The 22267-nt window shown below is 42.4% G+C and overlaps 1 protein-coding gene across 4 annotated transcripts in view; it reads right to left on the bottom strand.

The window, feature by feature from the left end:
* Positions 1–22267, bottom strand: part of ZNF827 (zinc finger protein 827) — a 195195-nt gene that overhangs the window by 7703 nt on the left and 165225 nt on the right. For all 4 annotated transcript variants that reach the window (XM_082388956.1, XM_082388955.1, XM_082388957.1 and 1 more), the window contains exons 9-11: positions 13024–13161; positions 9849–10020; positions 8816–8982 (exon numbers count right to left, since the gene is read on the bottom strand). In XM_082388956.1, the coding sequence (XP_082245082.1) occupies positions 8816–8982; positions 9849–10020; positions 13024–13161 (477 nt within the window). The remainder of the gene's footprint in view (positions 1–8815; positions 8983–9848; positions 10021–13023; positions 13162–22267) is intronic.

A 22267-nucleotide genomic window follows, 5' to 3' on the forward strand; every position in this document is an offset into this window, starting at 1 on the left:
AGACTTACTGAGTTGAGGAGATAGAGCTGAGGGTCTGAGGAGATTAACATGGCTGGACTTTGCAGGACAGAACACCAGAGAGGAAAGAGCAGCACAGGAGAGGAACCTGGAGACCTGCAGAGGGTCCCTCAAGGACATTCAGCAGAGTAGGGGTCAGAGCATGTGTGTGAGGAAGCTACCCAAAGTTAGAGGGAAAAAAGCCATCTGAAAGGCTTAGAGAACAGTGTCTGTTTCCACTGGCCAAATTAGAAAGACTCATAATTCCCAAGGCATTGAGTAGAAAACTGAGGAAGATCTTTGAATAGAGGGTAATGATTAGCCCTCGATGGAGCACTGCTCCAGACCTGCCTAACAAATCATAAAAACAAGACCCCAAAAAGATCAAAGTTGCCAAGTAATTAACTGAATTCTAAGACAAAGGTCAAGAATATTTATAGGAATATAAAATATACAGCACCCAACAAGGTAATAATCACAACGTCTGACATCCAAACAAAGATTATCAGCATGCCAAGAAACAAGAAAACACAACCCAAAACGAAAAGAATAATCAGCCAATCAAAACTGACCCAGAACTGACAAAGCTGTTAGAATTTGCAGACAAAGACATAAGAGCAGTTATTGTAACTGTATTCCACATGTTTGGAAAGTTAAGTAGAGACATGAAAGATATAAAAAGATCCAATCCAAATTTCTAGAGATGAAAGTTACAATGTCTGAGATGAAAAATGCACTGGGTGGGATTACCAGCAATTTAGACATGGCAGAAGAAAAGATTAGTGAACCTGAAGAAATAGCAATAGAAATGATCTGAAATGAAACACAGAGGAAAAAGAATCACAAAAATGAAAAGGGCATCAGTGAGCTATGGGACGCCTGCAGGTAGCTTGATAGAAGTTCAATTGAAGTCCCTAATGGGGTAGGGAGGGCAGAAAAAATATGTGAAAAGGCCAAAATTTTCCCAAATTTGAGGAAAACCACAGACCCACAGATCCAAGAGACACAATGAACCCCAAAGATAAAGAAATCTATACCAAGGGACATCATAATCAAAATGCTCAAAATGAGTGATAAAGAAAAATATCCTAAAAGCAGCCAGAGGAAAAAAGCTACATTACGTGCAGAGGAACAAAAATAAGCATGACAGCAGATTTCTCACTGCGAGCAATGCAAGTGAGAAGTAGTGGAGTGACATCTTTATAAAGTACTGAAAGAAACAACTGTCAACCTGCAACTTTATACACAATGAAAATATATTTCAAAAATGAAGGCAAAAAAAAGTCAAAAGAATTCATCACCAGCAGACCCAAATTATAAGAAATGTTAAAAAAAAATTCTTCAGGCAGAAGGAAAATGACACCAAATATAAAAAAATGATCTACACAAAAAGAATGAAGAACACTGGAAATGATAACTGCATGGGTAGATAGATGAATTTTTCTTTCGATTTAAAATCTCTTTAAAATATAATAAAAGTAATTTTGTTTAAAAAATAATAAAGTATTATAAGGTTTATAATAGGTAAATGTATGACAACAATAACATAAAGGCTGGGAGAGAAGAAGTTATTGTGAGGTTCTTATACTACATATGAAGAGGTATAATATCACTTGAAGGTAAACTGTAATAAATAAAAATGGACATTATAAACCCTAAATAACTGGAGAGCTATCCATTGTAAATGTTCAAGAGACTCAATATTGTTAAGACATCAATTCTCCCCAAGCCAATTTAATGCAATCCCATAGTTTTAGGCTAGGGTTGAAAATATAGGGAGACTGTGCTTCCCTTCCCTTCAAATCAGCCAATTAAGTAATCTAGTGATTTTAAACTCTAGAAACAAAGTTCCTTTATTAGGAGATTAAAAATATAAATCATATTTTATATATAGGCATAAAAAATCCAGAAGTAAACAAAGCTGTAATGGTGGCTACATCCAGCGTATGAAATGATCAGCCTTATGCTTGTTTTCTTTTATTTGGGTTTTCAACATTTTCTGGAGTGACCATAAATTACTTGTCTAATTAAAAAAAGTTTGTAAAATGAGGAAGGGAAAATATTTACCGGCTTACAATGTTTTCAAGTCCTGTTCCTGTCAGAGCTGCACTTATGCCCAGAGCACCCAACCCTTACTTCAGTTGACAATTTTAATTTTCCTTTTAGTTTTACTTTTTGGGCACACCCCACGGCATGGCATGCAGGATCCTAGTTCCCCAACCAGGGATTGAACCTGCGCCCCCTGCATTGAAGCTTGGAGTCCCAACCACTGGACCGAGGGAAGTCCCAAGTTGACAATTTTTAAAATCTTGTTGCTTAGCAGAAGTGAACTTGGTTCCTGGACAGACAGTAGGTGACCTCACTTACTGACCCACGAGAAGGGATGGAACATGCCTTTAGAATACATTCCTCCCTTGGTACAAGGAAAGCCAGCACCATGATTGCCAGTGTCTTATCTAAATATTGAACCAGTTCAGTCACATTTTGTAGGCAAACAGAATATTTTCAGGGGGGGCCCTGGGTCCCTGACATTGCTTCACCAAATCCATCCTCTAAGACTAGTCTTATCAACAGAATATTACGAGTGATTACTTTAAACTAGTTTTTAGAATTAAAACAGATAATTTTAATTACCATCTTTAAGAGTAGCTTCAAGTACCCTCAGGCTTACGGCACTGGGGAGAGCTCCCTAAATTAATAAATGTATAAACATAGAGGTGCCACGGCAAACGCTCTGGGCTACAGCATGGGGAACAGCCCAGCCCACGCGCTCTGTAATCCCTCATCTACACAGCTTCCTCTCCCCTCAGTTCACACCTCCCCTTGCTGTATCTGTAGGGAGTGACCCAGGGCGCCCTTGTCAACCCAATCCAAGGCTCACTGCAATCCAAGCCATCGCTGATCTTCGGCATCGCAAAGATTTTTGGTGAAGGACACCTGTGCACAGGTAATGCAACCTCAAACACTGGGACAGCCAACGGAAGAGAACGTGAACAACCTAAATATTTCATAATTTAAAATGACACAGATTGAGAGACTGAGACCAGAAAACAGTACCCACCCTCTTGCTGCCTCAATACGAACAACATTACATTTTTGGTGTTCTTTTTTTTATTTTTGAAAAAGTGAGCATCTTTATTTTAAAATTGTTGTTGTTAACTGCATAGTGGTTAAGAATAAGCATTTAAGACAAATATCACGGGCTTCCCTGGTGGCGCAGTGGTTGAGAATCTGCCTGCCGATGCAGGGGACACGGGTTCGAGCCCTGGTCTGGGAAGATCCCACATGCCGCGGAGCAACTAGGCCCGTGAGCCACAACTACTGAGCCTGTGCGTCTGGAGCCTGTGCTCCGCAACAAGAGAGGCCGCGATAGTGAGAGGCCCGCGCACCGCGATGAAGAGTGGCCCCCACTTGCCACAACTAGAGAAAGCCCTCGCACAGAAACGAGGACCCAACACAGCCAAAAATAAATATAAAAAAAAAAAAAAAATTTAAAAAAAAGGACAAATATCACATGATATCACTTATATGTGGAATCTAAGAAAAAGGGTACAAATGAACTTCTTTACAAAACAGAAGTAGAGTCACAGATGTAGAAAACAAACCTATAGTTACCAGGGAATAAGTCGGGGGAGGGATAAATTGGGAGATTGGGACTGACATATACACACTACTATATATAAAATAGATAACTAATAAAAACCTGCTGTATAGCACAGGGAACTCTACTCAATACTCTGTAATGACCTATAAGGGAAAAGAATCTAAAAAAAGAGTGGATAAATGTATAACTGATTCACTTTGCTGTACACCTGAAACTAACACAACATTGTAAACCAAGTATACTCTGATAAAAAAATAAAGAAAAAAATAAAGAATAAGGACTTAAGATCCAGAATACCTGAGTTTGAATGCCATCTGTTCCACTCAGTAGCTGTATGACCTGGGACAAGGTATGTACTTTGTGCCTCAATTACCTCATCTGAAAAATGGGAATAATATCAGCACCTGGCTCATATGTTTGTGGTGAGGCTCAGATGGGTTTTTTTGGCTGTGTTGGGTCTTCGTTTCTGTGCGAGGGCTTTCTCTAGTTGTGGCAAGCGGGGGCCACTCTTCATCGCGGTGCGCGGGCCTCTCACTATTGCGGCCTCTCTTGTTGCGGAGCACAGGCTCCAGACGCGCAGGCTCAGTAGTTGTGGTTCACGGGGCTAGTTGCTCCGCGGCATGTGGGATCTTCCCAGACCAGGGCTCGAACCCGTGTCCCCTGCATTAGCAGGCAGATTCTCAACCACTGCACCACCAGGGAAGCCCCAGATGGGTTTTTATATGCAACGTGCTAAGAACAATGCCTGGCTCATGGTAAGCATTATTGAAAAATATATTATTATGTTATAAAATATAACATATAATATTTACAAAATATAATAATAATGACAACGAACACTTTGTATTTTCCCATGCTGTTTTATATACCTGGCACACAGTTGGTGCTCAAAAAATTTATGAAAATAATTATGAATTAATAGTTTTAAATGATATGATTATATCCATGGGGTAAACTTATCCTACTCTACTTAAATATTTCCTTAAAACTGAATTTTAAGTTAAAATTAATATTCCACTGGATGGTTTTTTTTTTTTTTTTTTTCCCCTACAGATAAATTCCCAGAAGCAGGATTACTGGGTCACAGCGTATTACATTTTCAAGGCTCTTGGTATATACTAATTAGTTTTCAAAAGTTCTACCACTTTGCAAGGCCATGGCCACAGGAGGATCGGCAGCTTCTGGCAACAGTGGGTGACATTACAAGACGTGCTCCTAACTTAATAGGTGAAAGATAAGCCACTTGTGAGTTTTAGTTTGACGGCTAGCGAGCTTGAACATTTTTCCTGATGTTAAGTCCTTAGCTTTTATTTCTTTTATTGTGAATTGACAGTTCATGTCCTTTGTGAATCCTTTAATTGGAGACCTAAAGTGTTTCTTACCAGTTTACATGAATTTTCCATGTTGTAAATAGATTAGCATTTTGTCATTTTTACAGACACATTTTTTCAGACTGTGGGTTTTTCTTTTCCTTTTCCTTCTCTTTTGCTTTGCTTTTGCAAACAGGAGAAATTTTCCTGTGTCAAATCTCCTGATTCTTCTCCTTCGTGATTTCTTCTGTCACTTAAGCTTTTACAAATTCTTCTTACTCTGGAAGTTTGAAAAATATTCTATTTTCTTCAAGCTTTTCTAGGGGTGATTTGTTAACAGGGATTGGGTAAGTCATGTGGCACTTATTTTGGTGTCAATGTGACGTGACATACAGATGGTTGTATTTTCCAAATAGCTATTCAAATTCCTCAATGCCATTATTGCAACATTTAAAGACTGCAGCAAAATTTGCACCAGAGGGAATATTTTATCTTGCTGATGTTCTCTGCAGGGACGAGGAGCTGTGGAGGAAGAGGGTTAGGGAGAGTCACTGAAGAAACACTAAACAGAGGACAGTTCCTCAGATACCTGCTCAGCACTTCATTCACAAGGGTGCCTTGGGTAAGAGTAGCCAGTAAGGAAGTATGAAGAAGGATGTGGATTCTAAGAAAGACTGAGTAAAAATCTGCTATTCATTAAAGCTCATCCCATACGTAGATCACAACTTTACTAGGTAACAAGAAAGCACTTCAGATCTCCTAGGGTACTGAAATAAAAGATGCCCATTCCTACGACAGGTAAATCAAATGAGGGAACAAGGCTCACAGAATTAGAGAATCTCAGGCCTGTCTGGCATCTCCTACTCATTAAAAAAACTCAGGGAACAGATGGAGGCCCAGAGAAGTTAAATGAGTTCTTATATTCCCAGAGCTATTTACAGTAACATGGGGTCTAGAGCCAGGATCTAGAATTCAACGTGTGCTCTCCTCCATCCCAAGTGACTTCTTCCACATAGAGTACAGGCAAACCTCAGAGACATTGATGGTTCGGTTCCAGACCACACCAATAGAGCAAATATTGCAATAATACAAGTCATATAATTTTTTTGGTGTCCCAGTGCATATAAAAGTTATGTTTACAGTATACTGTAGCGTATTAAGTGTGCAACAGAACTATGTCTGAAAAAACAATGTACATAACCTTAATTTAAAAAGACTTTATTGCTAAAAAATACTAACCATCATTTGAGCCTTCAGCAAGTCTTGATCTCTTTGCAATAGTAACATCAAAGATCACTGATCAGAGACCACCATAACAAATATAATAATAATGAAAAAGCTGGCAATATCGCAAGAATTGCCAAAACGGACACAGAGACATGAAGTGTGCAAATGCTGTTGGAAAAATGGCACCATTAGACTTGCTCGACGCAGAGTTACCACAAACCTTCAATTCGTTAAAAAAAAACCCAAAAAAACCTGCGAAGCTAAATAAGGCAAAGTGCAGTAAAACGAGGTATGCCTGTATATACATAAGTTAGTAGACTCTAAGGTCAGGAAAGGGCCACGTTTCAGTAGTTTTCTTACTTGGCGTGCACATGTGTGTGTAGATGTGCTTGCACACTTATATTCATTCACTGGATGAAGGCTTACTCCCCACCTACACTGTGCAGCCACTGCTCCAGGTGCTGGAGACACAGCAGTGCCTTACATAAGCTCCTCATTCTCAGGAATATATATTGTTATCTATACTATATAGCATACATACTGCTTTATATCATAACTTTGCAATTACACAGCTTACTGATTACAGATGTAGACTGACATACTTTGGGTTAAATTCAAACACCTCAAAGCAGCAGCTAAATACGAGAAACCCAAACTGTGGGGCCATAAGCTTATAACTGGGGGTCAGCAAACTATAACCCTTGGGCCAAACCTAGCCTTGAGTTTTTGTAAAGCAAGTTTTAGTGGAACACTGCCACGCCCACTCATTTGCATATTGCCTACGACCACCACGCCCACTCATTCGCACATCGCCTACGGCTACTTTCCATCCAATGGCAGAGTTGAATAGCAGTGACAGAATCTGTATGGCCTGAAAGCCTAAGACAGTTACTACCTGGCCCTTACAAAAACCTTGCTAGCACCCCTGGCTTATAAAATAGGATAGAACCTTATTGCCTAATAGCAGCAGCACTAAAGGCTTCTACTGCGTTACAAAAGAAACTTCTTTAATGCATTTCACTCTGGGCTCTCTGTGCTAACAAGCAAGAATGTTCTTTCCAGCTAGATCAGGGGTCCCACCATCTCAAAGGGAACAAGATCTTCACCGTGTTCCCTGTAGCAATTAGGAGGTCAGTGACCTTGCGTCAGTTGCTTGTGAATGTGAAGTTTCCAGTGATGACAATTAAGTGATTCTAAGTCCAACATCTTTCCAGCCATTATGGTTTCTATAGTTTTCTTGAGGTGGGGTGGAGAGAGCTGTGGATAGGGGAGGGAGGAGAGAAGTTCTTAACTGGGTTTAGGCATACTTTGGGGTGGAGAGGGTGAGAAGAAAGGAAGTGTAACAGACAAGAGAAAAAAAAAATCTGAAAGCCAGTGGAAATGGAAGAGAGGCTGGCCTTTCCCTCCACTGGCCACTCCAGAAATGCTGAATTTCATTTGTCTCAATGCGGGTTTCCCAGCTCACCCGCTGCCCACAGTACTAATATGGTTATGGTCAGACAACTGACTGTAAAAACGGCACCTCCTCACTCAGCATAACGGTTCTCTGCAGACCTCCGAGTCATAGCTGTTCCGCTTACTGACAAAAGCAAGCTTTTATTGCTGCTGGCACCACGGAGCCAAAGCGGCCAGTAAAGCACAGAGAGATACTTCTCGGCCGTGCACATTGTCAGCTCAGCTGTCAGGGAAATTCCCCTTCCCGAATCCTTCAAGGGCCGAGGATGCAAGGGGCTGATCCACCGCCCAGGGCTGGCAGTCAGCAACGTGAGCTCATGACTTGTAAGCAAAACGCAGGGGGAGCTCCTCTCCGTTGTCACTTAATGACGCCACGCTGGTGTCATCTGTAACCATTACTTGGGAGAGGACGATTGCGTGGTGAAGTCCAAATGTTAACATCATTAAATGGATGAAGTTAACCAGTATGGCCAGAACCTTAAAGGAAAGGAAAGTGCTGGCAAAGTCTTGGCCGCAGGCTAGAGAGCCACTGAGTTGTTTCAGGAGAAGCTGGCTTTCTTTGCCCCTGAACAGAGGTGCCATGCATCATTCTGGAGGGGGTCAGGGCTGCAGTTTCAGGGAAGAGGGGCAGAGCCCGCAGAACTAGGTGCACAGGGCTCTGGCCCCGCAAGACAGAAAGGGGCAGCCCTCTGTCCAGGGTTGCCTGGGGCTGTCAGAACAGCAGGGTCACAGAGGGTGGGCTCTAGCATGAAAGCGTTCTGGTCTGAGTATCTGCAGTCACTTCCTGGTTGTAGACCTTGGAGAGAACACCTGACCTCTGTTAAGCCTCAGTTTCTCACCTATGTGGTATGCCCACGATGGTACTGACCCCAGAGGGTTGTTCTAAGACTTAAATGAGATCTGGGGCACAAAGGTGCAAGCCTGGGACGTCATAAAAGCTCCATGACTGTTACCTACGATGGTGATGACCAGGATGAGGAACAAGCAAACAGCCCTCGCCTCTCCACCGCACCTGAGCCGGTGAATCTGTCAGATTGGCGAGGCATAAGCCAGGCCGGGCAATGGCCTTGTGGATACAGAGGGATGCGGCTCTGCTACCCTGAGGAAGTCCCTCCTTCGGGAAGGAAGTGTCAGTGTCGCACGGCGATGAGGACGCCCATGCCAGGTGGGGCGGTGGGGGATGGAGGAGAGGCGGGTGAGAAGGGCAGACGGGGAGGGTCACCTGTGTGCTTGGTGCCGATGTGCGCCTTTATCTCCGTCTCCTCCATGGTGACGAAGTCGCAGGCCGTACAGCAGATGGAGAACATCCACTGCTCCTTGTCGACGTGGAGTGACATGTGGCTGACAAACTGGACGTTGAGCTCCGTCTCAAATCCGCACACGTGACAGCTGTACGGGACGAGAGAAGGGTGAGCTTCTCAAGGGAGAAGCACGCGGTACACTCCGAAATCTGGACCTTGACACGTGTTTTCCTCCCACCAAAAGGCTTTGCTTTAGAAAATTCTTCCACTTTCTGGGACACCTCTGAAGTGGTCACTGTGCCAGACAGACTCAGTGCCAGCATAATGTAACAATCCCATTCATGCTATAACTATGCTAAATAATCATAAAGTTAATTTAAAATTACAGATTCCAGATGCTGTACATTAACCTAACTGATTCCTCCGGGCAAAGAGATGTGGGGCAGCCTTGCCAAGACATCAGCAGAGCCAGTGCGCTGATAAACTCGGGCAGGATTCGATAGCAAGCCTGAAAACTCGGGATTTTATAGCAAACAAACCGAATATTGATTCACGGTTGAATATGGAAGAGAAACATACCATTCCAGGTACTAAAGGATAGCACAGCCAGGGGAAAGTATGCAATACTTCCAGGGCTATTCCTTCAGGGTTCTCAGATTCATTTCTCCTTAGGATAATTCTCAGGAAGCAGCGAGGTGCTCAGTGACAAAGGTGGGAGCTTCCCAGCTGCCCAGACCTCACAGCTAATCACCCCTGAGCCCTGCCACTCTCCGGACTCCGCCCCACAAAGCCACCTCTAAGACCTCCTCCCTTTTAATTAACTCTCCCAGGGTCACCCAAGCCAGGAAGGAGTCAGTGCAACACAGGGTTCAATCCAAGCAAAGTCAATATTAAAAGGAAGCTGAGCCCTGTGACTGAGAAAAGACACTTTGTCATGTGTGCCCTAGCAGATGGGCAGGGAGTGTTCAAGAAAGTCTGGGCAGCCTGGACCAGCAGGTTCCACGGGCAGCTCACCTGTAATAATAAGGGTGCTTCTTCCCATCACTGCCTTCAGAGGTGACGGCGCTGACGATGTCCTCGGTGTCCGTACTCACCAGCTTCACCGAATGGACGGTCAGGTGCTGGTTCAGGTTTGCACGGCACTTAGCAGCATAGGGGCACAAGTGGCATTTGTATTTTCTTTCCTCTGGGGGAGAAGGGACAGGAAAAAACCCAAACCACTCTCAGAAATGAAATCCCAACACCTTGCAAAAGACCACTTAAGGGTATCAAGGAAAGGAGGGTTCAAATCTCATTTCCAGTGGGGACAAAGGGAACACTTTGGAACTTTAAATATCTAAAAAGTCTTCACATGGCAGGTCGCTTCTGCTTTCAGACTTTCAAAGGTGAAAGAAAGTTCCGGGGCAACTGGACCATCTGCTTTTTCCTGGAAACCTACAGGCCCCTCTTCCTGATAACGTGAGCTCCATGCAGGCTACAAGAATATTTTGTGTGTGTGTGTGTGTGTGTGTGTGTGTGTGTGCGTGTGTCCAAGCCCCGACATGTGTCAGTCCAGGGTGGGTGCTGAGCTGACGAAGGGGTTGTGGAACAGCCTTCGCAGGACTGGTGTGTAAGAGAAGCCCCATCATTTTTCCTAAGCTCCAGGCCTGAGTTAGCCAAGAAACAAACACTAATGAAATTAAAGGGACTCAGATGAAATAACTTAATTGGAAATTTTCATGCTACATAAATAAAATAAAAAACTTTAGTTGATTTCTTAATAGAAGCCCTTTCATAAAACTGACGATGTTTCAGGGCTGTTTCCAGAGTGGCATTCTGAATTCATTTGATTAATTAAGGAAATTAAAGGAGCAGGCTTTGCTTTTAGGTACAGATCAAGGTAACAGATGGTAGCAGAGGAAGGAAAGAACAACTTCCTTTTCTGTCCTTAGTTCTGAATTTGTAATAGTGGGCTCACCTTAAAGAAAATACCTGTCTTATCTACTTCACGGGAAAGAGTGTGGAAAAAGATTTGCCTGCAACAAAATGTAAGGCATCATTATTATTATAGGTGGTCCCCAGCATCTGAGGTGCTGGTGGCCCGGGCTTCGCGGGGCTGGGGAGGAGCCCTGCAGTACAGATAGAAGAGAGTCTTTTCCTTAGAATTTGTGCATTTGTATTAATAAGTGAGGTTGTTAAGTTTTGGTATTAAGGTTATGATTTCTTCATAAAGTGAACTGTTGAGCTTTCTATCTTTTTCTATCATTTGCAAAAGTTTAATAATATCAGAATTTCCTAGTCTCAACCAGTTAAAAAGAACCCAGCTGGGAAAGTTTCTGGACCTGATGCTTTTATTAATAGTATCTCCATCATCTTTCCAAATTCCCCTTTGGTAACTGATTTACTTAAGTACCACCATCTCCCCCTGACCCAGCTTGGGTCAATTTTGGAAATTTTGCTTAAATTATCTATGTCTTCTAAAGTTTTCCGTTGTTTTTCTTTGCCATAGAGTTGCCCTTATTTTCCAATAATTCTTTAACAGCATCTGTATTAAGAATAAGGCTTCCCAATCTAAATGTCCATCAACAGGTGAATGGATAAAGAAGATGTGATACATATATACAATAGAATACTACTCAGCCATAAAAAAGAATGAAATCTTGCCATTTGCAGCCACATGGGTGGACTTGGAGGGCATTATGCTTAGTGAAATAAGTCAGACAGAGAAAGACAAATACTGTATGATATCACTTATATGTGGACTCTAAAAAATACAACAAACTAGTGAATATATCAGAAAAGAAGCAGGCTCACAGATATAGAGAACAAACTAGTGGTTACCAGTGTGGGTGGGGAGGGGCAATATGGGGGGGAGGGGGAGGTGCAAGCTGCTGGGTGTAAGATGGGCTCAGGGATGTACTGTACAACACGGGGAATAGAGCCAATATTTGGTAATAACTGTAAATGGAAAGTAATCTTTAAACATTGTATAAAAAAAGAATTAGGCTTCCTTTTTCATTGCTAATTTTGAATATTTCTGCCTCCTTTTCCTTTCTTAATCAGACTTAAAGGGATTTATCTATTTTATGGTCTTCTTCCTAGATTTTGTTCTTCTACTAATTCTTCAAGATGAGTGCTAAGTTCCTTTATTTTCGTTTTTCTTCCCTTCTAATTAAAATGTTTAAGTCTATAAATGTCCCGTGGACCAGAGCTGTAGCTATTCGTTCCAGGTTAAGGATGAATGTTCCCCTTTCATTCCTCCTAGATGTCTGGAATTTGTGATCCTTTCCTTTGATCCAATTAGGTAGGACAATTTATGGATCCTTGGTTATTTTAAATTTCATTTAAGTATGCTCAGAGAATGTGGCTTGTAGAACCTCTACTTTTTTTAACATGTGAAAGTTTTCTTTGTGGCTAAGTATATGACTAAATTTTGTCTTTAGTGGTTTAATAGATAAGATTAAAAATATTTAAAAAATATATATATATAAAGAGAAATTAATCTTGCCATACTAATACTGTCTTGCCTTTTTAAATTTTGTGTGAGATACAAAACTTTTATTTTCTTTACCATTTTGTTTTGTGTTTCCTGTAAATAAGACACATTTGAATTTTTAACAAGGCTGATCTACAGTGTAAAAATTGAAATAGTTCATTTTTTATTTTCCATCTTGCTTTTTGTTTGCTATTGATTTTACCTCACTTCTTATTGTCCTTGCTTATTATTGCTGCATTGATTAAGTTACTATTTATTCGGGTTTCCGCTTCCCAACACTCAGAATCAACCATATTTCTCCATTATTATATGTAAATAAAGACAGAGACTGTTTCTCCACCAAGGTGCTCTTTTCCCCTCTGCTTCCACCTACCGCAATGAGATGAATCCAATAAGATGGGGTGCAGCCCCATGCCCTGCACCCTCAAGGTGACAGCAATAAACTCCTTAGAGTTGAGAAATTTTACCTGAACACACCTAAAAATGTGTATCTTTTCTCATCAATCCTCCTTGAACTCAATGGATCCTTTCAATACAAATAAAAAACCCTTTCCAGAGCCTTATTTGAACATGTCAGGTAAAATGGCTTGAAAAGGTTCGGATAAAAACATTTCTACCACTTCCTGGTTTAATTCTCTTAGAGACACAGCTTCCTGATCATGGAGAAGCTGGTGGTCCAGGGAGAGAAGGCCCGGCAGGGAGATCCTGACTCACCTGTGTGCAGAGACAGATGTCGGGACAATGTCTGCTGTCGGCCAAATACTTTCCCACACACGTCACAGGGAAAAAGCTGGTCGTTGAATTTCCAAGAGGGCAACCCATTTCCTGCCTCCAGGACTATCTTTTCTGTTTCTGGGCCAAAAGAACAAAGCAGCATGAGGAATAAACAAGGCAACGTGAACACATTTCAGTTTAGTCAACATTCAGGACTTAAGCAAAGACTTCCTTCTGAAGAATGTGGCTGGTAAACTGCAAGTACTGATAAGTCCAAGTAACCTCTGGTCTTCATGCTCAGCTCCTGTCTCTAAGAAGGCCATTCTTGAAAGCTGTGGTGGCACATGGATTCCAATTTTAGTCAAGTCTCCCGTGGTTTCTCTCCTTCCTCACTAAAGGTTAGTGGACCTAACCCTCCAGCAGGTTGACAGCTTGGTTTAGCACTGTGCTCGGTATACAGTTGGCACTCCATAAATAGGTGCTGAATGAGTGAATGGTTGAGTTGCATGTTAAAATTCCAGAAATGCAGACCCTCGCCACCAGACAGTAAATCAAGAAGGCCGAAGCTCAGATTCTGATGTAAAAATAGATGGTTCCATCTCTTGAAAAGAAATACACTTTCACTGCCCTTTATGAAAACAGGCTTTGCCCTATATTCTGGGTTGTGCAGAATCCTTAATGAGCAACTTAATGTTACACAGACTCAGGGATGACAACTGCGTACTCCTGGCTATGGTCTGAATGTGTGTATCCCCCCTGACTTCATATATCGAGACCCTAGTGCTCAAGGCTGTGGTTTTTAGAGGTCGGGTCTCTGCGAGGTGCTTAGGTCATGAGGGTGGATCCTCATGAGTGGAATTAGTGCCCTTAAAAAAGAGGCCTCATGGGGCTCCCTAGCCCCTTTGCCACGTGAGGACACAGCAAGATGTAGGCAGTTTGTGTCCTGGAAGAGGGCCCTCACCCGACCATGCTGGCACCCTGATCTAGGGCTTCCAGCCTCTAGAACTGTGGGCAATACATTTTTGTTGTTTACAGGCTATCCAGTCTGTGGTATTTTGTTACAGCAGCCTGAACGGACTCAGACACTACTCCCCATAAAACTCCCTAATGCAAGAGTACACAACCAGAATTTCCCCAAAAGTCTCATCATATTAGGGAAAATGACGAGAACCACAAGGTCTTCTGTACCTAATTCGCAGCCATGAATGACCTAAGTGGGCGTTAATACCTTCTCCTGTCATCTTAAAAAGTTTTTATTTTCTTGTCATTATTCATTGAGTTACCTTTAATTTTCTCATCCGTATTTCTTCTCACTGAACTGTAATGGAGTCTACAAACATTCCTTCTACAGTAAGGTAAGGAGAGAGATGACAGAGTACCAAAAAGAGGGAAGGGGACACTTCCACGAGGACACTTGTCTGGACCACTAATAGGGCTTTTGGCCTCAACCCTGAAGAGCAAGACAAATAATTTACTGAGTCAATATCTTGTCCTTTACTTCAGTAAATTATTGTGAATGTTCCTACAGCACGGTAGTGCTTTATAGAACCGGATACCACATGGAAAGAACTTTTCATAAAAACCAAGTAGATGAAAACATTCAGACCACTGGGCAGAGACAGCATCAGAACAAAGAACTTGATTTCACACAATTTGGTTAAAACTGCTTCCCATTTACAAATACAGGCTTCCACCTGGATCTGGGTGAGTCAACTGGATCAATTTTCATTTGAATTCAGACTTGCCAGATAGTGTGATCTCAGGAAAGAAGTAAATACGAATGTGTGTTTGGAATGGGGCGGGGGATTGATGGTGAAATTGCAAAAATGTTTGCTGTGAGGCACCTGCCAGCCATCCTAACACTGATAAGGCACATTTATTGATTTACCTGTGTTTGTTAAACGTAGCTTTTTGGGCCTCAGAGAGAAGAGCTAGTCTTCTTATTAGAGTAGGAATGTGTGACTACGAGCCTCTTCAGGGGAAGGGGCGGAATTTTGGGGGAAGGAAGGTGAAAAGGGAGGTACAGGGCTCTGAGATGTGTGGACAGGAACCCCTCTCAGACGACCGCCCTTGAGTCCAAGCCATGGGCATTTCCACCGCATGGCGCAAGAGGGTATTTTAGCAGCTCCTTTGAAGTGTGTAATCAAAACAGTGCTTCAAAGGAGGATGATAGTAATAATCATAAGGAGAGATCAAGAGGGTACAGGGTCTTCCAATACATTCACCACAAGAATGAACTAATTGGGTCACAGACTGAACAAGTAGTTGCAATTAAAAAGAAAGACGTCTCTTAATAATATTAGTCACACGTTGAGACGTTGAAGCATCATGAAAAGTCCAATTCCCTCCACTGGCTTAGAAAATGGTTAGAACCATGAAGGTTGTGCTGCGGACCAGCAGAAGGCCCACCTGCAGCCGTGGAGGCAGGAGAGGCACCACGGGGGCCTCTTGGTCAGCCACACCCCTGGGACCTGGACCCCAAGCCCTGTCCAAGGACCAGCTCCTTGCCCCGCTTGCTGTCTGCACTTGCTACGGCCGCCCGTTGTCATTTCACACGCAGGAGCAAGGCAACCCGGCCGTAGGAGCCTCTTCCCAGAACACGACCTTGAAATCACAGCGGGGTGAGGCTGCAGGTGGAGGTGCAGGGGCGAGAGGGGAATTATCACTTTGCCTAAACAAGTACTAAAGTAAAAGGCCTGCTCTCCTTTTCCCGGAGCTGAAATGGATCTCAGCAGATGCTACGTCCTCCCACATTTCCTGGAGATGGTGTCAGCCACATGCCATGGGAGAAAAACACAGAATTTTTTGATTCTTCCTGTCTCTGTGTATGTACCACCAAAAGCTGTCCATCTGGTTCCAGAGTGATAACTGAATGTGATGGACAGCCAGCAAGGCCAGGCTTTAGAACGACCACAGCCTGCCTTCTGGAAGCCGGACTGGCCCCATCACCGTGGAGAGCTGCCAGCTGGGACACCGGCTCTCCAGGAAGCATTCTGGAAGACAGCAGCGCACTCTGTCTGCAGCTCTTGCGGATCGAAAGTTGCCAGAAACATTGAAAACTATTTAAATTGTGAACCTATTGATAAATGTTTATAAAAGCGGATGCGTAGGCCTGTACTGATCTCTATGCGTTTGCAATACAGACAAACCCTACATTAAGCAGATCACTGCACGGACAGTGGCGAGTGTCCCCAGGGTGTGCGTCTTAAAGCTCAATTCACAGTCACAGGTACTGTGCTCCATCGCCTTCTCGGAGGAACCGAACGAATTGGCCTGGTTACCTCTGCGGTCACATGCTACAGGTTTAACAAAACGATATCACGATTTGATTTGTGTGTGTGTGGACACTGTGAAAGCTAAATTTGCCATATTTTAATGTAAAGTTTTCCTGTTCTTTGACTTTTGATAAACTTCGGAAACCAAAAAAAAAAAAAAAAAACCACAAAGACCTCAAAGATCTTTCTGGAATCCCACTGCCTTAACTGAGTCATCATCACTCACCAGGATTGTTGCAAAAGCCTCCTCAAGAGCCTCATGGGTACCATTCCAACAGGCCCTCTCTCCATTCCAACAGCCCCTCCTCACGGGTTCCAGAATGATCTCTCTGAGGCCCAGATCAGGTTATGTCTCGTCCTGTGTTCCAATGGCTTCCCCAGGCCAAACTCCTGCGCATGGATCCTGAGGTCCTTCATACTCTGGCTCCAACCATCTCCCCCCTTCAGCTCCCCACTTCACCTCCCACCATCCAAGGGCTCCGCGGAGTGAGCGACTTGCCTTTTCGGGAACAAGCTAGTGCCTTTGGAGACATCAGTGCTTTTGAACCAACTATGCCCCCCCCCACAGCAGCTACTCCCCACCTTGGCACCTCTTTCTGCACACAAACTCCAGCTCATTTTCAAGCGCTATCTCAGACTGCATCTCCTTGGTAAAGCCTTCTCCAGTCCCCCAGGTAATGAGTCATTTCCCCTTCTCTGTCCCAAAGCACTTTTATGAATACTCTATTGCGCCACTTTACCTGATATATTATTTGTTTACATATCTTCTATATTATACGCATCTTTTTAATACAGAGTACCCAGCAAGTCCAACATGCGGCGGTGCTCAGTAACTATGTTCGCTGGCCTCCTCTCCCTGTTCGAAGGTGAGTCACTGAAGGAGGGGGTTCTGCAGGATTTATCTGTGCATCCTCGGCATGGGCACAGTGCCTGATACATAGCAGGAGGCTAGTAGATAGTTGTTGAAGAAATGAATGACTGAATGAAAGGATCCAAGTGAGGCAGGGAATAAACATTATTCTTATTTTATAGTGGGAAAGACTGAGCCCTGGAAATACCATTAGTTAAGGCTAATGGCCAATTCAGGGTGAAAAATAAGGCTACTTGCCTTCTGAATGGTGTCTTAACTCAACCCAAGAACCGTGATTGAATGATTTTATTAGTGGAAATGTTTGCAGTCCTGAGCCATATCCCCAAAGGTCCTCTGTCCTTACTTCTTCCCAATAACAAGCCACAGGACTATTCTCTTCAAGACAAATTCTCTGGCAGATGCTGTTTTTTGGTTAACCCAATAGTTATTCTCAACTTCCCTTCTCCCTTGTCTATTCCCACTTTACAGGCAGCTGGGGTGGTCATGTGCTAAAATTCTGGCCAATGAGAAGGCTTTTACTTTCCTGACAAAGAGAAAGGTAGGCTTGGTGTTGGCCCTCTTCTTTCTTTTTCTTGCCTTGATCACAGAGGAAATGCCTGGGATTATGGAAGCCATTTTGTGCATATGAGACCTGAGGATGAAAATCAACCTGCCAAGGATGGAGGAAGGGAAAGATGGGAAAAGTCTGGGTCCTTGATGGCATCTTCCAGTAGCTGAAAAAATGGCAGAAACTACCGCTCTGGACTTCTTATATGAGGAAAATAAACCTCTGTTTGTTTCAGCCACTGTTAGTTGGGTTTTCTCTAACTTATGACGTTCTTAACTGAAACCCCTCCTATGGTTACTCTTGGTCTTGGGCCTTTGGAAGTTAGGTCTGGCCTTTGACAAGCTTTATTTCAAAACTCCTGCATCCTGTGAAGAACTCTCCATGTTCACTGTCAACAGCAATAAGTTTACAGCCATCTGAGCCCATTTCCATCTTAATTGTCTTCTTTTGTTCTGCTCAAAAAACTTTTTAAAAGTTTCTCTTAAATTATTAAGGAATATGTTTTTTAAGAACTTTTTATTGAAGCATAACACATCACAGAAAAATTCACATAACACTAACTGCTTTTCAATCAGTCCAAAGTCACGAAAAATTTTGGAATATAGGTATTATTTTTCAAAATTTGCTCTTCTTCATCTTTATTCCCATATCCTTTAATATTTGTTTCATTATCTTAAAAAGATGTAAATGATTTTCTTCATTTCTTTTATAGCAAAATACTTATTTAATGATGATATATTTTTTATACAGTGTCTCAGAGGATTCTCTCTCCTACAAAGCATGTTATTTCCCTTTATCCTCTTATACTCTGATTCCTGAGATATCCATAAATTGTTCCCATAAATTCCTGGCTACTTGGTACTATTTCATTAGATGTTTTTCTCTCTACTTTTCACTCACGGTCTTTGCTTTGACTGCCATTTGTGTCTTTGCCTCTTCCTTAAATACATTTTTGTTTTAAATGAAGTAAATAGGTGTGCAGGAGCAAGCACTTTTATCCCCTACAGTATAGTTGGGAATACGGGAACAGGGCATTTGGAGAGTCACCTCATTTTAGTGGTCCCAATGCAAGGCTCTTAGCTCCTCCCCTTTATGGTGAACTGAGGCCCCTCATTCATAATGGTGAGGCCCAATAGCCAAGAGACAGGATGCCAAACTCCTCCTCTTGTGACCTAGTCATCCAAGGGGAAAGGTCTCTTCATGCACAGATCCTGGGAAGATGAAGCCCATCCATCAAGTATTTCTCCAAAAACTTCCATGAAAGAAACCCATCTGGTACATTTGCGGAGGGAGCTCCATCAAACTCTACGTGACAGAACACTGGATCCAGTAGAGGACTCAGCTTTTTTTGAATCCAACTCCTTCATTTCCATAAGGATGAAACCAAGGCATAAAATTCCAGGACCTCTTCCACCTCAGTGCACCCCACAACCTGTACAGGGTTGAATAATAGAATCAAGGTTTCCAGAGTCACTAAGGCTCCCTCCTTCCCCAAACCTTAGATCAGGGAGGAACCTGAAGGATCGTCTTGTTCAATGTTCTCTTCCTACATATAAGGAAACCGAGACCCAGAGGACTGAATTGATTGCCCAGGTAACCTGGCTAGTGACGCTGGGAGAGGAGACAGCAGACCATGGGTCTCACTGAAGCTCCTCCAAGCCATATGGAATCACTGCCAAAGGTGACCACAAACAAGGAAGGGACTTTTCTTTCTTCTCTTGTGTTTTGGCCCTGAGTTTAATTTCTTGGTTACAAGTGGACATGTGTAGATTTAGCAACAGTTCACAGACACTAGGATTTCTTTCTGTCTCTCTTCTTGAAGGTGTCAGCCTAGAGTATTTCCAGCCACAGAGAAATTAGAAACTGTAATATGTCATGAAGTAGAATAAAGAAGGAACAAGAGGAAGATCAAATGGGAAAATCCTAAAAGCCAAGCCCCTCTGAGGTAAACTAGTTATTACTACAGAAAGTTCCCTTGGGCCTTTCATTGACATTTGGGGAACATTTTTGTTAAACAAACAAACAAAACCCCTCAAAGAACAAGAGGGGCAAAGGAAAGGACTTTAATTTGCTTCTTCCAGTTTTAACATCTTTTAGCTCCCTGACTGGTGTATCATCTGGCTTTGTCGCTGTGTTTTGCAGTGTGAGAAGATCCCTGTATCTCCTGCCAAAATAATCCTCTCAAAGAATCATCTCTCAACCTGACTTTGGCAAGAGAAATGTGGAGAGAGAAGGCTTTATTTGGTTAAAGCCATAAGCAAAAGATTGGCCAAAATGTGACCTCAACACATAAATAACTGTCCAGATTGACTAAATCTGCATCAGCTGCTCAATGAGGAAGAGGCTGTGGGGCCACATGGGTTTTCCATTATGACAGATGGTATTTTGAGTCTTTCTTTCTTTCATCATCAAGCCTGGAGAGTTTCGAGGCATATCGCAAATGAACTTCTGAAACCCTCAGCATTTAGAGTCAGTACTCTTCTATAGGGTTAAAACCTATCCAATCATTTCCAGGCAGGGCATGTGATTTTTCTGGTTAGTCCTTTCCCTGCTGGCTCTGTCCTTTGGTTTCAGGGGCTTAAGACAAGCTGCCGCCCTCTGAGGGCTGCTTGTGAATTAAGGAGTCAGCTGTGGTTTAGGACCCTTTGTGGGTTAATATCTTTGCTCTAGTGTTTGTGGTTCTATATCCTTTACAAATTCCTTTTCTTTTTAAGGGTCACTTCAACTTAGGGTAATATGGCAGGTCCTAACACAACTATTAGGTTCCCTATGACCACCTCTCTGCAGGTCTTAGTGCAACCAAATTCCCCTTTAAAGACCATTCCAAACACGCTCCCAAAATATGGGATTTTCTGCTGGTCAAGATGTCAGATCAAGGAACAGCTAAGATAGCAGAATTTAGCAAGAGTCAATCTGTGCTCAATTAAAAATAGTGGGTGAAGATTTTTAGTCATAAAAGAGTTCACAGCCTTGATCTTTTTTGGCCTCATTTCAAACTTTAATGCTTAACAAACTTAAGCATTAAAGTCCATGCATAGGTCCAAGAAGTATTTCTCCAAGAATTTTCATGAAATAAATCCATCTGGTAGAATTTGGGAGGGAACTCTATTAAACTCTACTTGACAGAACATTGGATCCAGGAGAGGACTCATCTTTCTTTAACCCTAACTGCTTCCCTTCCATGAAGATGAAACCAAGGCATAAAGTTCGAGGACCTCTCTCACCGCAATGCATCCCACAACTTAAAACTTACACAGGGTTGAGTAACAGAATCAAGGTCTCCAGAGTAACTACATCTCCATCCGGCCCCAAATCTCACTTCAGGGAGGAACCTTAACAATTATCTTGTTCAATGTTCTCTTCTTATTCAATACATATAAGGAAACCAAGGTCCAGAGAATGGAAGTAACTGCCCCACAGTCTCACTCAAGCTCCTCTCAACCATAAGACTTATGCCAACATCTACAACCAACATGGGTTTGTGGAATTGGTTATTAGCAAACATCCTGGGATCAACTTAGAAAAGTCTTATGGCATTTTTTGCATAATTCTGGGCAAGAATTAGCCTCAATGAATCCTTACTAACGGACTTTTAATTTGGTAAAGAACCATAAGTGTTTTCTACACCTGCTTTTTTTCATTTAAAATCAATAGAAGAAAACAGAACCTGGATTCCTCTGGTAATGGAAAATGGCTAGGACTTGGTACCCCTAATTCCAGTGAGGCTGATCACATGAGCATCTTAGGGAACTTCTCTAAGCATCCAAACAGAGAGAGTCACTGGCAGAATTTAGCCAATAGATGTCTGTCATCTCTGTATAACTTCAACTTAACAAGAAATCCATTGGGAATTTGGATGTTGCTTCTATATTTTCCCTCTACTTGTATTTCCAAGATCAGTGGACCTTCAATAAATGCTTACTGAATAAATGAGACAGTCACATCACCAAGATCATGACTGGTGAACTAAATGGCAACCAAGTTTTACATTGCAACAGGGAAGCAAACTGACAATACTGATTCAGGAGTGACACCTACGAGGCTTTGGTTATTATCTTGCCACTTACATAGACCAGTAACCACTTCTCTTCTTAATGATGATGGTAAGATTTAAAGTCTTAGCAAATGCCCTCAGAATGTCCCAATGTTGAGAACATTTATAACTCTTTGTTAGAAAATCATTAGGCCTGGGAGCTGTGTCATTCTTATGTCTTTGTGGCAGACACTGCTGATTACTTACTCAATATCCAACAGAGCGACAACTTTTTTCTTTAGGGTAGCACTGTGCCTTGTTAAAAATCATGCACTTCCCTTCCCAACTTCCACTGCTGTTAGGGCCTTGCCTTGAAACATAGTTCTGGCCAATGAGATTCACCCCATTTGGGCAGCATATCTCCATTATGCAAAACAATATCAGAGTTTCTTAAAAGTATATTAAGGATTTAAGTTTAATTAGGTCCCATTTGTTTATTTTTGTTTTAATTTTCATTATTCTAGGAGGTGGGTCAAAAAAGATGTTGCTGTGATTTATGTCAAAGAGTGCTCAGCCTA

This window comes from Balaenoptera borealis (genome assembly GCF_965194805.1).
Source record: "Balaenoptera borealis genome assembly, chromosome: 4".
Taxonomy (NCBI): Eukaryota; Metazoa; Chordata; class Mammalia; order Artiodactyla; family Balaenopteridae; genus Balaenoptera; species Balaenoptera borealis.